This window comes from Chiloscyllium plagiosum, unplaced genomic scaffold, assembly GCF_037043375.1.
Source record: "Chiloscyllium plagiosum isolate Xiang-an unplaced genomic scaffold, Cpla_swu_hap1 HiC_scaffold_5, whole genome shotgun sequence".
Taxonomy (NCBI): domain Eukaryota; kingdom Metazoa; phylum Chordata; class Chondrichthyes; order Orectolobiformes; family Hemiscylliidae; genus Chiloscyllium; species Chiloscyllium plagiosum.
This window is the reverse complement of record NW_028270143.1, coordinates 67,223,816-67,239,668: the sequence shown is the minus strand read 5'-3', so window position 1 is coordinate 67,239,668 and position 15,853 is coordinate 67,223,816. Positions and strand designations below refer to the sequence as shown.

General features: G+C 40.3%; 1 protein-coding gene across 11 annotated transcripts in view; it reads left to right on the top strand.

The window, feature by feature from the left end:
* The window catches only part of LOC122549923 (E3 ubiquitin-protein ligase HECW1-like), a 464,685-nt gene that overhangs the window by 198,482 nt on the left and 250,350 nt on the right, over positions 1-15,853 (top strand). For all 11 annotated transcript variants that reach the window (XM_043690154.2, XM_043690156.2, XM_043690157.2 and 8 more), the window contains 2 exons: positions 3,730-3,805; positions 6,742-6,911. In XM_043690154.2, the coding sequence (XP_043546089.2) occupies positions 3,730-3,805; positions 6,742-6,911 (246 nt within the window). The remainder of the gene's footprint in view (positions 1-3,729; positions 3,806-6,741; positions 6,912-15,853) is intronic.

Sequence of the window (15,853 nt, the reverse complement as noted above, 5' to 3'; positions counted from 1 at the left end):
AGCGTGGAGAGATAAGCTAGAGGAGGGTTCTAGAGGTTGGATACTCCACTCTCTTTGAAATAAAATTGTGAGTGTGGTGTTGGAAAAGCACAGCAGGTCAGGCAGCATCCAAGGAGCAGGAGAATTGATGTTTCAGACATAAGCCCTTCATCAGCCTTTCTTGACCTGTGTGTTTTTCCAGCACCACACTCTGATCTCCAGCATCTGCAGTCCTCACTTTTTCATCCTTTGAAATAAAGACCAACATTCCACTTTCTTTCCCTATTACCCACTGAACTTTTATGCTAACCTTTAGTGATTTAGACACAAGGCCTCCCAAATCCCTCTGTTGTAGCTTTTCGCAGTCTTCTCCATTTAGATACTATTCAGCTCCTCTATTTCTCCTGCCAAAGTGTGTCACTTCATGTTTCTCCAGATTGTATCCCATCTGCCCAGATTTTGCCCACTAATTTAAACTGTCTGTATCCCTCTGCACACTCTTCGTGTCATCCGCACCATTTGCTTTCCCACCTATTTTTTGCATCATCCACAAACTTGTTGGTATTATATTGACTTCCCTCATCAAAGTCATGAATATAAATTGTAAATAATTGTGGCCCCAGTATTGATCTCGGTGATACACCAGTAATTATAGGTTGCTGTCCTGAAAATGTACCCCTTATCCCAATCCCCTTTCTTCTATTAGTTATCTAATCCTCTATCCATGCTAATATGCTACTGCAACACCCTGGACTCTTGTCCTGGATATTAGTTTCTGCGCTGGCATTTGGGAGTGACTATTCATTCTCAGAAGGATATTCCTTGTCTGAGGTATGTGCTTTCCATCGCCTGCAGTCCCTGTGGAAAGGCTTAGAGTGAAGATAAAATACCAAGCATAAGGATGGTACTAATGGGTTGCACAAAAGCTAGTGACAGGAATCATAGTGCAGTTTGATCTAATGGGTGTTTTCATAGATTCAGTAAGACCTTAGCCTCACCATTTCCTATTCTATAAACTTCAGAGGAATCTGTTCCAGCTCACTAGCAGCTCATGATTTTGATAATGAAGGATGTTGTAGATGGGAGAAAATGTTGAGAGTGGTAGTGAGGAGGCTACAGACTGTTATCATATACTGTTGATGGATATATAGCAATGAAGAGTTGTTGGTTTTGCGAGGTAATTTAAGTCTATTCCCTGTTTCATCTAGCTCCAGTTGTTTATGAAGCTGACAATCTCCAGACTTCTCTCCATCTTGGGTGTGATTGATACTTTAAGATCCTTCGCCCACTACCTGGAAAGGAAAATGCCCTCCTCACTCTGACTTCTCTCGTAAGATCTCCTTCACACAGAATTTGGGGCTTCTGAACAACTCATCATTCTGCACTTTCTTCTACAGCCATTCCACAGTGAAATCTTGCATTAAAAAATTGCAATATCGTTTTGAAAGTACATTAACGTTTTAAATAGGCCTGTGATTGGTCTGCTCAGAAAGTGGATGGGTTTGCCTAATTATATCAGTCATTCAGTGGGGATACATGCCTCAGTAATTATAATGAATGCGGAAGGAATTCTGTCTACTCTGGCCCAAGTCCACATCTTCAAATGTGGCTCAAGAAACAAGAACTGATTTCCTTTTCGTACTTCTTAAGAACAGTCTGTTTGCTTTAAACTAACACTAAATATACACTTTTATGAACATCCTGCATAATATCTTCGAACATTACCATGGCATGGTGTCCCTTTTGTGATAACAAACATCATATGTAACAGAATGTTACAAATATATGTTCAGATAAAGACACCTATATACAGATATGCATTTATGGTCTATCTCAGCATGACTGTGTAATGTTCTTTCCAACATCACAGAATTAGAGAATAATATGGCACAGAAAGAAGCAATCTAGCCTTGTGGGCAAGCTTTGAGGTCATCCCTATCTGCACAGTCTCAGCTGCAAGCACAGGCAGCTCCTCAAAACAGGAATTTCCCTTTCACTGTAGTTGCCCAGTTGCCAAGGGAATTTTTTTACATTTCAAAATTAAACAGTTGGGGAGAGTCCATCCTCAGGTTTTTTTCCCTCTCTCTCCCTCCCCTCTTTTGCCATAGCCCTGCAAAATTTCTATCTTCAAACAATCATCAAATTCTCGTTTTGAAAATTATGATTGAACCAGCTTCCAGTCTTCTTTCATTGAGTTCGAGTAATCTGAACTGCACCTGGTCTAGATTTCAACATCCTTCTGACAGTGCAGCATCCAGAATTGAAATCACTACTCCAAAGAGACCTGGTATGAGTTTGCCTCAAAGTGTTTTTACTTGATGTGGCAATGCTTATTTATCTCCTGTAACATCAGAACCTGGGTATGGATGTCACGGTGTTGAAGAATCCAACAGATATTTATCACAACTATTATGTATAAACATTACATTTCTCATGCACATAGGTGTCTGGGCTTATCTTATGCTATTATGTTGCAGTAGAGTAGCACTCTTCCGGTGACGCAAGATAAAATGGAATATGAGACCTATAGATTCTCAGGTCATATGCTGCAATACTATTATGATGTTGTGAGCTTGTCTTTTATAAGCATACTGACATGTTGAACATGACACTACAAGGTCAAACCAATATTTTATGAAATATAATTTCCTTGCTTTCCCCTCTTAACTTTCTACTAATAAAGCTGAGGATATGACAAATTTTTCTCTTATCAACCTTTCAGACTGCCTTACCCAGATTACCCAGAGCTTTCCATTCCTGCAGCTAGTACCATTTGTACCAGTTAATTCATCTTGAATATGAGAGAAGGCAATAACCTAATAGTATTATTGCTCGACTATTAATCCAGAAACTCAGGTAATGTTCTGGGGACCCGGATTTGAATTCAAATTCAATATACAAGAATATCTGGAATTAATATACTGATGACCGTGAAATGTTTGCCAATTGTCAGAAAAAATAACATCTGACTCACTAATGTCCTTCAGAAAGGAAATCTGCCATCCATACCTGGTCTGGCCTACATGTAACTCCAGATCCTGGAGCAATGTGATTGACTTTCAACTGCCCTCTGAGTGGCCTAGCAAGCCATCGGTTCAAGGGCAGCTAGGGATGGGCAATAAATGCTGGCCTGCCAGAAACACCCATGTCTCATGAGTGAATAAAACAAGAATTCTTTGTGTTTTAGGATCCTGACACAGAGTTAAATAATGTTCATGGCACGATGCTGACAGAGATGTTCACCTGACAGTGAATTCCTCCCTATTTTCCAAATGTTTATTTCTACCACCACCCCTTTATTGTGTTTCCCCTTTATCCCACCTTATCAATTCCAGTAAAAACAAATGTAATCCTGTGGAGTTAGTTCCATGCTTGAACCTGTCATGTCCTTTGAACACTGAAATAAATACGTGAAAAAGTTAAATTACATGCCTTCATCTAAATTTATCTTTGCATACTCTGAGCAATGTTTTTTCTATTTCTGTTCAGATATTTGTTGCCTAAAATTTCAATGTCTTTGTGATGTCTGTGTTGAAACAACTTATTGGCCGAATTCTTACCATTAGATTGGCAAGATTTGTATTATCAACACTTTCTTAATGGGAGAACACAAATGCTTTTTTCTTTGGCTTCCATCTGTTAATTTGATTGTTTTATTTGATTGTTATTCAATTTGATAGTACTTTCATGCCTTGAGTCCCTTGAGAAAGAATCGTATTATTAATCTTTCCTATTTTTCCTACTGATTAGGTTTTTAAAACCATTTCCAGTGAAGATGCTGTTCAATGTCAGGGCAGTCGAAGACTGATCAGTTTTACACTGTCAGGTACAGTTGTTTTTTTTTAAATGCATCCATCTCTAATTTTCAATATCAAAGTAATGATTGTTTTTGTATAGTTTTCTGTTTGTACCAAGCTTCACAAAGACATTGCTCAGAATAAACTATAAATAATTATACATAAGGAAATGTGATTTGTTTAATTTTATTAATTCCTCCAAAATAGCTGTGTTTAAAAAATACTTGCATATAATCGTTGAATTCTTGAAGTGTAAACATCGTGATATTATAAAATGATACACCTCAGAAAAAAACTATTTAGCTTGTGCTCCTACCAAGCTTTGAGGCCTTTCCGATCTGCCCAGTCTCAGCTCCAGGCACTGACAGCCTCTTGAAGGGGGACTTGCCCTTTCCTTGTGGTTGCCTCGTTGCTGAGTGATTTTTCTTTTAAATTTCAAAGTTAATAAGGTTGGAGAGAGTCCATCCTGAGGCTTTCTGTCTCTCCTTTCCCCACCTAATGCCACTTTCCTCTTTTGCTATAGCCCTGCAAAGTTTCCATCTTCAAACAATCATCCAATTCCCTTTTTGAAAATTACAACTGAATCTGCTTCCACTTTCCTTGAGGTCTAGTTGATCTGAACTCCACCCAGTCTATGTCTCAACATCCTTCTGAAAGTGCAGCATCCAGAATTGAATACACTACTTCAATAAAATTGTGTATTAAGCCCAGTATTCAAGTTTACCTTATCTCAGTGACAGTATGAAAAATATATTTTCCATTACAACTTATAATTACAGTAACTTGGAAAATGGAGAAATTTATCTTGTATAAGCTATGTATTTTTTTGTGATAACCATGCTAAAGGAAAATTACTTTTCTTTTTTCATGGTTCACAATTGTGGTAGTTTGAAATTGCTGTGCAAATTTAATTTAGAGAGTGATAGAATGAAAGACATCTGATCTTTGATAAAGTTCTTGGGGTAAATTCCAATCTCATGCCATAACTTTGGCAAAACATCCAAACAGATGGCATAAATGGCAGATTCTGTCTTTTCTGCAGAGCTACTATCACAGTTAAGGACCTCTTAGATTTTGGCCAAACTTTTTAGTGTTGGAGTAGAACTTGAAATTCTCTCATTTACTACACTGCTTCTCCATGACTATAACACCATCCACCTGATGAATCACCAGATCATAAATTTTATTCCAGGTGACTTAGCCATCAAGTAATTTTAGTTCATCTGATAAACACAACTTGCATCAATATAGCGCCTTTAACTTAGTATAACATCACAAAACGTTTCACTTGCACATAATAAAAATGGCACTAAACTAAAACAGAAACATTTTGGAGGGGTTACTCAATATTGATCAATTGGCTATAAAGGGGATTTGAAAGAAAGAGGAGGCGATGGAGAGGAGCATGAGACTGAGGTTACTGAAGGCAGAATCACTAATTGTGGGTCAAAGGCAGATTGCGTTGCATTAAGAGGTTACATTCCAAACAGTAAAACAGAACTACAAGGAGAGACTATGCAGGAGCTTACTACAGATGTGGTATCTGTGGGTCACACTGCCAGACACTAGCTCCCACATGCCACAGCTATGTCCTATCACCTGGCTTGCAATCTTTATTATATTAGGAGAAACTAGTTATGGTTTCAAGCTCAGAATTTCCATCTGAAGATGATGTGTAAATTTGAATATTGAGTAGGTCAACTAATTGAGCTATAAATTTATAATCTCCCTGGCCCTAGTTTAAAAGCTGCCCCAGTTTATAGAGAGAATGACCAACTAATCATCTTCCTGCTCAGCTAATTAATATCACTAGACCCTCAGCTCTCTAGTATCATTGTGTCTCACTCTTTCTGTCAGAGCATCGGTTTTACAGTAAAAGATTAGAACAGCACCTCTCCCTTACTACACTGATTTCCCTCACTCACCCAGTTTCCAACTTCAGTACTTTGTCAAGCAAACCTAACTGGTTGCCTGCTTCCTGGGGCTAGATAGTTCTGCTTGTCCTAAACCCGCTTCAGTAAAAATTACCTGGACTCAGCATGAGGTTGAGATTCAGAACATTGCGTTCATGCCATTATTTTCAGGTTCCATTTGATTTCAGTGGGGCCTGGAAATTCAGGAAAGGGAGATGATTTCCTGGAGTTCTCTGTGAGATATTAGCAATGAAATTGTTTATACAAAGTAAAAATGTACAATGCATAAGGCAGTGCATTTCCAGCTGTAAAGATTCATGGAAATAGTCACTTATGATCAATTTGAGTATATACATTAGCTGTTTTTGGTCAGTTTCTAATATGAATTTAAATAAATTTAATCAGATTAATGAGTGCAGTTTTCAAGGGACTCCCCTTATATAGAAATAATATGGTGGAACTGGTAGTCTGAAAAGCAGAGGTTCTGGAAATCTGGATACTTTCATGCTCTGGTCTAGTCACACACACTCCACGAGACCCATTGCCCTACCCAATCCTAATTAGCTTGAACTGTCCAAGGGCCAAATTCTGACAGATACAAACATGGCATCCCTGGGCTTTGAGAGAGCACCCCTGTCAACTTGGTCTATTAAACAATTGAGTGTATGTGCTGCAGTTGTACATTTTGATCTTACGTCAACCTATCATGTGTTTATACACACAAGAAAAATGGCTAGTCAAATACTTCTTCACCAAGCTAACAGATTTAAAATTTGATCCACTGTTATAAAACTTGGAAATGTTATGAATAGTAAATGCCAATCATATTTTCCAAATTTATATCTGGTAATGTTAATTTATGGATGATGTTTGATAGGTTTTTCCTCAGGTTTCAAATGTTTGCAAATTCATAGCTGGTAACCCTACTCTGTGAAAACAAAGTGATTGATTGTAATGTAAAATCCTGCAGTTTTCTACACAGTTGGCATGTGTTTATAATATAATGTGTTTATATTATAATATAATATAATCTTCTTCTTTGTCTTGGATAGGTTTTCAAGCTGTTGGTTTGAAGAAAGGGATGTTCTTTAATCCTGATCCTTACCTGAAGATTTCCATCCAGCCAGGAAAACACAGCATCTTCCCTGTTTTACCACACCATGGGCAAGAGAAACGCACTGGGATTGCTTTTAACACCATTAACCCTGTTTGGCAGAGAGAGGTAGGAGAGAGAGAGAGAGAGAGAGAGATTCATATCACAAAATATAGGGATGAGGACAGAGTGGGTATTCTTTGTAAACAAAATGCTTTATTCTGTAAATAGTATCAAGATCCTGAAAGCTCTGGTGATCTTTGCAGAAATGCAATAAGACCAGTTCGATATTGATTGTTTGTAGAGGAAAAGAAGACAACAGTGACTGGAAAATGTTACCACATTGTATTCTGTCAGTATTCTGTGAGACACAACTAGCTCTTAGCAGTAAAAATATCAGCATGACCTTGTGCTGTGCTGACTGGTAATGATGAGATAAGTCTTGCTTTCTCCATTACTGATAACACTGTTACTGGCAGCATAAATGTTACAGAATAATGTGTTACAGTGAAGTAATTTAACTGGGCATACTGGTCAAAACCACAAAGCAAACTCTAGCAGCATGTACATATCAGTAGAACCTCAAGATTATGGGTGGAATATTGTCAGGGTCTGAATAATGTGAGCTTTGGTAGGGTTCGTGGCAGAATCACATGAGAAGTCTGGTGAGGACTATCTCAATATCAGAAGCAATTCACTGCATCATTTATGCATTTGCAGTGACAGTAATTAAGGGAAATTATTGTTCATTAAACATTAATGGCACAGCATGCCTCATTAATAGTCGGCTTCCTATCTTACCAAACGTATTGAACTAATTGAACGTTGAGAACTCTTGACATGGAAGTCAGGGCAGGTACCTGGTGAACCCAGCTCACTGCTTGCTCCAAATGATTTCCATATTGCACACTGGGGACAAACATCTTCGGACAAGCTCCATGAGCAATAGCCACATGAACCCACATGTAAGGACATTGATATCCAATATTTGCCAGCTTCTGAGAACCACATGTCGTATGTCTGGTCTACTTGAACCAAGCTCAAAATTACACCTTAGGCTGTTCTACCATTAACATTGCAATGCTAGTGCAGGGAGATTGTGCACTAAGGGATGGGTGCTCCGGTTTCCTCCCACAGTCCCAAAATGTGCAGGTTAGGTGAATTGGCCATGTTAGGTGAAGGGATAAATGTAGGGGAATGGGTCTGGGTGGGTTGCTCTTCAGAGAGTCGGTGTGGATTTGTTGGGCTGGAGGGCCTGTTTCCACACTGTAAATAATCTAATCTAATCTAATCTCATGGGTTGGACCTGGCTGCATCTCTGGGCTATTAACTTGCTGGCTTGTCTTATTGTACATGTCACAGGTATCAGGTTCACAATACTGCAGTATTGTAGTGCCATTTAACACAGATACAAAGCCAGAAGCTGGTCATAGTTGTCAACAGTCCTCAGTCAAGTGAAGAGACAGCCTTTGCTCATGGGTCCTGGCATCATATCTTCCGTAACCAGTCCAGCTGCTTGGACATTATCAGCCCACCATTTGGGGTAGTCAGAGTCAAGATGTTCTCCACAATCAAAGTGAGGAGCTAACTTGCCTTTATTGGTCAGTGCAGTGGGTATAGGAATTGGGAGGGCATGTTACGGTTCTACAGGACTTTGGTTTGACCATTGTTGGAATAGTGTGTTCAGTTCTGGTCTCCCTTTTATAGGAAGGATGTTGTGAAACATGAGAGGGTTCATAAAAGACTTACAAGGATGTTGCCAAGGTTGGAGGGTTTGAGCTATAGGGAGAGGTTGAATAGACTTGGGCTGTTTTCCCTGGTGCGTCAGAGGCTGAGGGGCGACCTTATAGAGGTTTATAAAGTCATGAGGGGCATGGTTAGGGTAAATAGACATGGTATTTTCCCCAGGGTGAGGGTTTCCAAAAATGGAGGGCATTGGTTTAAGATGAGAGGGGAGAGATTTAAAAGGGACCTAAGGGGCAACTTTTTCACACAGTGGTGGGTGTATGGAATGAGCTGCCCGAGGAAGTAGTGGAGGCTGGTACAATTACAACATTAAAAGGTATTTGGATGGGTACATGAATAGAAAGGATTTAGAGGGATATGGGCCAAATTATAACAAGTGAGACTAGATTTATCTAGGATATCTCATCAACATGGACAGAAGGGTCTGTTTCCATGCTGTACATCTCTATGACTCTAAATGCTGGGTAGCCCACCACCTATCTTGATCCTTTCTGCCCTATTAGGAGTTGCTTTCCTCCCAAAATGAAAGTGCAGAAGGTATTAAAGGAGGTGAAAGTGGGCAGCACAGCTGTTACCTTTAGAGTGGGGGGAGGTAGTCCAAGTGTGTGAGTAGACAGCACTGAGGCCATGCAGGATGGTGTCAGTGGTTAGGGTAGGTGACAGTGAGTGAACGAAGATGTTGTGTGCAATAGTGATAATGGTAGGTAATGGTACTTTGGTGGCTGCTGGAACAGAGATAGAATGAGTGTGAGCATTCAGAGAGACGGTAGTGTCATTTACATTGGTGGACCTTAACTTTACTGGATATTCCCCTCAATGGCTGAGGCTGCACTGACCTGGGTAGGAACCTTAGAGTAGACTGGTGTCATGGTCTCCTCTGCTGGGGGAAGGGAATATTTCACTTCTGCATCACCCAATCTAGCAAGATCTCCAGGTTGATGTCTGCAAAGTAGGGTAACTCTTCCCTTGGTTGCCATATCTGGGGACAATGTCAGGAACTGAGAGAGACAGCTCCAGACCAACAGTGCTTATTCAACTCTACAACAAGCTTTTAAAGATAGCACCAGTGCCACGAATGCCAGCCAATTTCAAGATATCCCTGAGGTGGCAAGTTGTTCTGGGAGCATGAGTGGTAAAGTGCAGGTAGATTTGAGCAAGAGAGGGCCCCATGGGGTTGGATAGGTAATTAATGAGGCAAGTTTGATAAGATATGGTAAAAAAAATCCACAAGGCCTTGGGAGCAAGAAACCTTCCAAAAATGTGAGGCAACCAGCCCTTACCTTCAAATATGTAAGATTCAGCTCTACATTACAGCCTTAAATGATTATGTTGTTGCCATACTAATGATGGTACGGGGGGTATAGAATAACAGGATAGTCAAAACAAACTTAATATATGACCAAGAGGTTTGTAAGATTGTAAGAAATAGATGCAGGAGTAAACGAGTTGCCCCATTCATCCTGCTGTACCATTCAACAAAATCATGGCTGATCTGACCATGACATTACCTGCACTTTCTTAGCTACCCCTCACCCTCCATAAACCTTGATTTGCTTGTTGATCAAAACTCTAACTTGGACCTGCTCCTCGGGTGCTGCCTAACCGGCTGTGCTTTTCCAACACACACTTTTTGACTCTGATCTCCAGCTTCTGCAGTCCTCACTTTCTCCTATTTCTATCATCCATGCACAAGGACACCCAGATCCTCTGCATAGCAGCATGCTGCAACTTTTTACCATTCAAATAATAGTCCTTTTTTAATGTTACTCCTACCAAAATGGATGGCTATTTATTAACATTGTAATCAATCTGCCAGACCTTTGCCCACTCACTTAAAGTATCTATGTTCCTCTGCAAAATTTCACAGTCCTCTGCACACTTCACTTTGCTACTCATCTTAGTGTCATCGGCAAACTTTGACAATTACATGTCATCCCCAACTCCAAATCATTTATGTAAATTGTGAATAATTGCGGTCCCAATACTGATCCCTGAGGCACACTACTAGTTACTGATTACCAACCAGAATCGCAGTCATTTGTCCCCACTGTTTGTTTCCTGTTAGTCAACCAACCAATCCTCTATCCATGCCATTAATTTACCGTAATGTCATGCATCTTTATCTTAAGCAGTAGCCTCTTGTGTGACACCGTGTCAACGGCCTTTTGGAAAGCTAGGTACACCACATCCACTGAGTCCCCGTTGTCCACTGTGCTTGTAATGTTTTCATAGAATTCCAAAAGATTAGTTAAGCATGACCTACCCTTCATGAACCCATGCTGTGTCTGCCCAACAGGACAATTTCTATCTAGATGCCTTGCTATTTCTTCCTTGATATTAGACTCAAGTGGCTTCCCCACTACAGAAGTTAAGCTAACCTGTCTATAATTCCCCATCTTTTGTCTACCAGCCTTTTTAAACTGTGGCATCACATTTGCTGTTTTTACAATCTGCTGAAACTGCCCCAGAGTCCAGCAAATTTTGGAAAATTACTGCAAGTGTGCTTGCTATTTCCCCCCGCCATCACTTTTAGGGATTCCTTCCATCCGGGCCAGGAGACTTGTCTATCCTTAGCTCCATTAGCTTGCCCAACACTATCTCTTCTGTAACAATGATTGTTTTTAGGTCCTCACTTACCTTCGTCTCTTTGTCAATTACTGGCATGTTATTAGTGTCCTCCACTGTGATGACTGACATAAAATACCTGTTCAATGCCTCGGCCATTTCATCATTTCCCATAACTTCCCATTTCCCTCTAAAGGACCAATGTTTACTTTAGCCACTCTTTTTCATTGTATTTATTTAAGGAAACTTTTGCTATCTGTCTTTTCTCATGTTCAATCTTACCTTTCTTTATAGCTCTTTTTTGTGGCTCTGTTGACCTTTAAGGTTTTCCCAGTCTTCTAGCTTCCTGCTGATCGTGACCATTTTGTATGCCTCCTCTTTCAATTTGATAGTCTCCCTTATTTCCTTAGACACCCATGACAGATTACCCCTTTTTATTACAGTCCTTCATTTTCACTCGAATATACTTTTGCTGAGCATTTTGATAAATTGCTTTGAGAGTCTTCCACTGCTTGTTAACTGTCCCACCATAAAATCTTTGTTTCCAACCATCCTTAGCCAAGTCCTCTCTCTTTCTATTGTAGTCTTTTTTGTTTAAGCACAGGATGCTGGTATTGGATTTTATTTTCACACTTTCCATCTGTATTCTAAATTCAACCATACTGTGATCGCTCCTTCCAAGAGGATCCCTAACTATGTGGTCATTAATTATTCCTGTGTCATTACACAGGATCAGATCTAGAATAGCTTGCTCCCTCGTCGATTCCATTACATACTGTTCAAGAAAACTATCATGGATACACTCAACGAACTCCTCCTCGGGTACCCTGAATGAGCAGGCTCAACCAATCGACATGTAGATTAAAGTTCCCCCATGAGAATTGCCATACCATTTTTACTATTTCTTTGTTTATTGCCTGTCCCAATGTGATGTTATTATTTGGTGGCCATATAGACTACGCCTATCAGTGACTTTTTCTTCTTAGAATTTTTAATTTCCACCCAAATGGTTTCAAATTATTCTCCATTGAATCTATATCATTTCTCAGCACCGCCCTGATGCTACAGAATATCAGAGCTACATCACCTCCTTTACCTTCCTGTCTGTCCTTCCGAATAGTCTGATGCCCCTGGATATTTAACTCTCAGTTGTGACCATCCTGTAACCATGTCTCTATAATGGCTACCACATCATATTCATTTGTGATGATTTGTGCCGTTAACTCATTGACCTTGTTACGAATGCTACGAACATTCAGGTAAAGTACCCTTATGTTAGTTTTCACACCCTCATGATTTCCAATATCTCTAATAATATCCTGAGATATCCTTTCTTTTTATTTCTTTCATAGTCTGCCTTTTAGGTAAATCCTCTTGCACACATGCTAACCTGCTGCTTACCTTTTTATTTGCCATCACACTTCCTGTCGTTTTTCTTTTCCCGTGTTTAAAGTCCTCGTGACCACCCTATTTATCATTTTCGCTAGAAAACTGGTTCCAGATCAGTTCAGGTGGAGACAGTCCCATTGGGACAGATCCCTCTTATTCCAAATCTGATGCCAATGCCCCGTGAAATGCAACCCCTGTTTCCCACACTACTCCCTTAGCCATGTGTTTACTTCCCTAATTTTCTTATCCCTAAGCCAATTTGCACGTGCCTCAGGCAGTAATCCAGAGATTATAACTCTCTGAGGACCTGTTCCTTAATTTAGTTCATAGTGCTTGATAACACCCAAACAGGTCCTCCATCCTAGCCTTGCCTATGTTGTTTGTCTCAATTTGGACTACAACAACTGGATCTTCCCCCTCCCACTCCAATATCCTTTCAAGCTGGTCAGAAGTGCCCTCACCCTGGCACCAGGAAGGCAACCAACCATACAGGACTCCTGATCTGGCTTGCAAAGGATACTATCTATACTCCCAATTATAGAATCCCCCTATAACAAACCCTTGTGTTTTTGTTCCCCCCACTTTAATGACCTTCTGCATCATGGTGCCGTGGTCAGCTGGCTCATTCTCGCCACAGCCCTTTTCCTCATCCACACAGGGAGCAAGCATCTCATACCTGTTGGACAGGGTCAAGAGCTGAGGCTTTTCCATTCCTGAACTCAGGATCCCCCTACCTGCCTCACTTGCAATCACAGCAGAGACTGTGGTGCTGGAAAAGCGCAGCAGGTCAGGCAGCATCCGAGGAGCAGGAGAATTAACATTATGGGCATAAGCCCTTCATCAGGAATCACTTGCAATTATACCCTGCTGTCCCTGATCACTGACTGAATCTGAATGACTTAATCTACCAGGTGTGACTTCCCCCTGTACCGATAAGGGAAATGAACAGGCTTGCTTTCGGCAGGTGGTGATTTTTACTGCAAAGAATAGATACTGCGTTCTTTTCTGGAGGTCCAATGACTTCTGACCCAAACATTCACACCCATAATCTATTTAGCTACCTGGGAACCAATCACCCAACTGCTTGCAGGTAGAAGAATGTTGTTGTGTTCAGCTCTCCTTACACAGATCACAGGAGGACTCAGGCATGTAGGTTAACTTCATCTTTATTCCAACAGCCTCAGTTTGAGACAGGCTAATCAGAATTCCCAGAGCTCCTCGGATGCTGCCTGACCTGCTGTGCTTTTCCAGCACCACTCTAATCTAGTCTCTGGTTTCCAGCATCTGCAGTCCTTGTTTTTACCTAATCAGAATTCTGTCCAATGTTCTGGCCCACATCTGTCCAATACATACAGAAAATCACTTGTGAATTGAAATCCACTGTGTTTCTGTAGCAGTCCTAATTTCAAAACAACACATCTTGCTATTAAAAGTAAAAAATATGTATAAATAGTTTGGGCTTCTATTTCATTGTCATAACTAAGTACTCCAAATGTGGCTTTGTGTAGCTTAAGCAGGATTTAAATGCTATTCCTTTGGATACAAAGCCCAACATTTCTTTAACCTAGTTGATTTTTTTTATGTACCTGCCAATAACATTTGAATGGTCAACATATCTGTATTTAGATTCTGGTCATTTAGAAAGTACCCTGTTCTATACTCTGTAGTGGATAAATTCACATTTGCCTGTTTGGATGAATCCACAGACGTCTGTGGAACTTTTTTTTGTCAGCAGGCATAGCCCTTAGGGTTGGAGCATAAATACAGATGAGAGTTGTATAGGACTGATCTTGCAGGCGCAGGGCCATATTGTGTTTGGAATGGCTGATTGACAGATTTTCAAATCGATTAGTAGTAGTCTTCATCACATTGGAGATGACAGCAAGGAGACATTGTTCACTTTGGCCATCAAGGGTGTAGCCAGTGTTATGTTTTGTCAAGCTCCCTTGATTTGTGAATATGATCTGCTATTTTGATGTTGAGGAGTCAGACTTGAGCATGTGTCACGAGGGTCATTGTAAGCTAATGTTATTACTAGACTCGGTCATTGTCTTTGTATTCCAGCATACAAGCATTTTTCTTCTCTTCCCACTTTTTGAAGCAAGGTTCAGACTTCACATTTTCTTCCCTGAATTTGGCCTCAGTAAATTATGGCAATCTGATTGCGGGGTGGAGAGACGAGGTTGTTTTTATTGGTTCATGCGACTTGTGTGCCAATGGCTGGGCCAGCATTAATTGCCCATCCCTAATTACCCAGGAGAAGGTGGTGGTGAACTTATCTTACTGCTACAGTCCTTCGGTGTATGGTTCAGAAGGGAGCTCCAGGAATTTGACCTCGTGACATTGAAGGGACAGCCACATAATTCCCAGTCAGGATGGTATGTGGCTTGGAGGGGAAATTTTCTTTAATGGTTTTCATTCAGGCCAACGTTCCTCGGTCCCCCTACAATTCAGAACCATTTCCTACTGTTGAAACCACTGTCTGCAACACTGCCTCTCCACCATTCTGTCATATGTGGTGTTAATAGCTGTATGCCATAATCTGTGCTGCATCAACTGTAATGCCTGATCACATGGAACTGCGATCTGGGAGAAGAAAGTTCTAGTGAAGTACTGTTCAACCTTGCCTCTGCACCAAATGTAACCAGTTAATGAATGTTTATCAGTTTGTACTAGCTACTTTCCACCCTTCATCTACCTAAAACATCCAGAACCCAGTCATGACATTTATACACATTCCACGGGATACTAATATCTTAAAAATATCTACATGAATTCAAGAGTCAGAGTCAGTAAAATTTCAGGATGAGAAACTCTAAAAATTGATTGTTTAATTATCTTGTAAAAATCTACAAAATTCATTCTCTCCCTTTGATTAAATGATTCTTAGTGTTTTGTTCAAGCAAAGCAATGTTGGCCATGATTGATGAAATTTCTCCCAATGGCTTGTTATGTCACAAACAGCACAATATTGAAGTTGGCCTTTGGGTCGACATTTCTAGGCCTGATCAGAGGGAGCTTCCTGACCTATATATTTAAACAGCTGAGTGAAGTTAACGAAAAGACCTCACAAGAAAGAAGTGATGCAACAAGGATTCTGGGTAATCTAAAATGGAGGACAGGAAAAAATTGTGACTATAAGAGCTGCTCTTCTTTTGAGGCATTTTCAGTGTTAGAGCTGATTTCCTCGGATTTGAGGAACAACAATTATTGTTTTATAAGCTGTTGCATTGTTTTGGAACTTTGTGGAAAAGAAAATCAAAATAACGGCACTTTAAAAAAGGAGGAAGTCAGACAAAGGTAGTGACCGCATGGGAAGTATTCAAATGGAGTACAGCATGGAAACAGACCCTTCAGTCCAACTCGTCCAT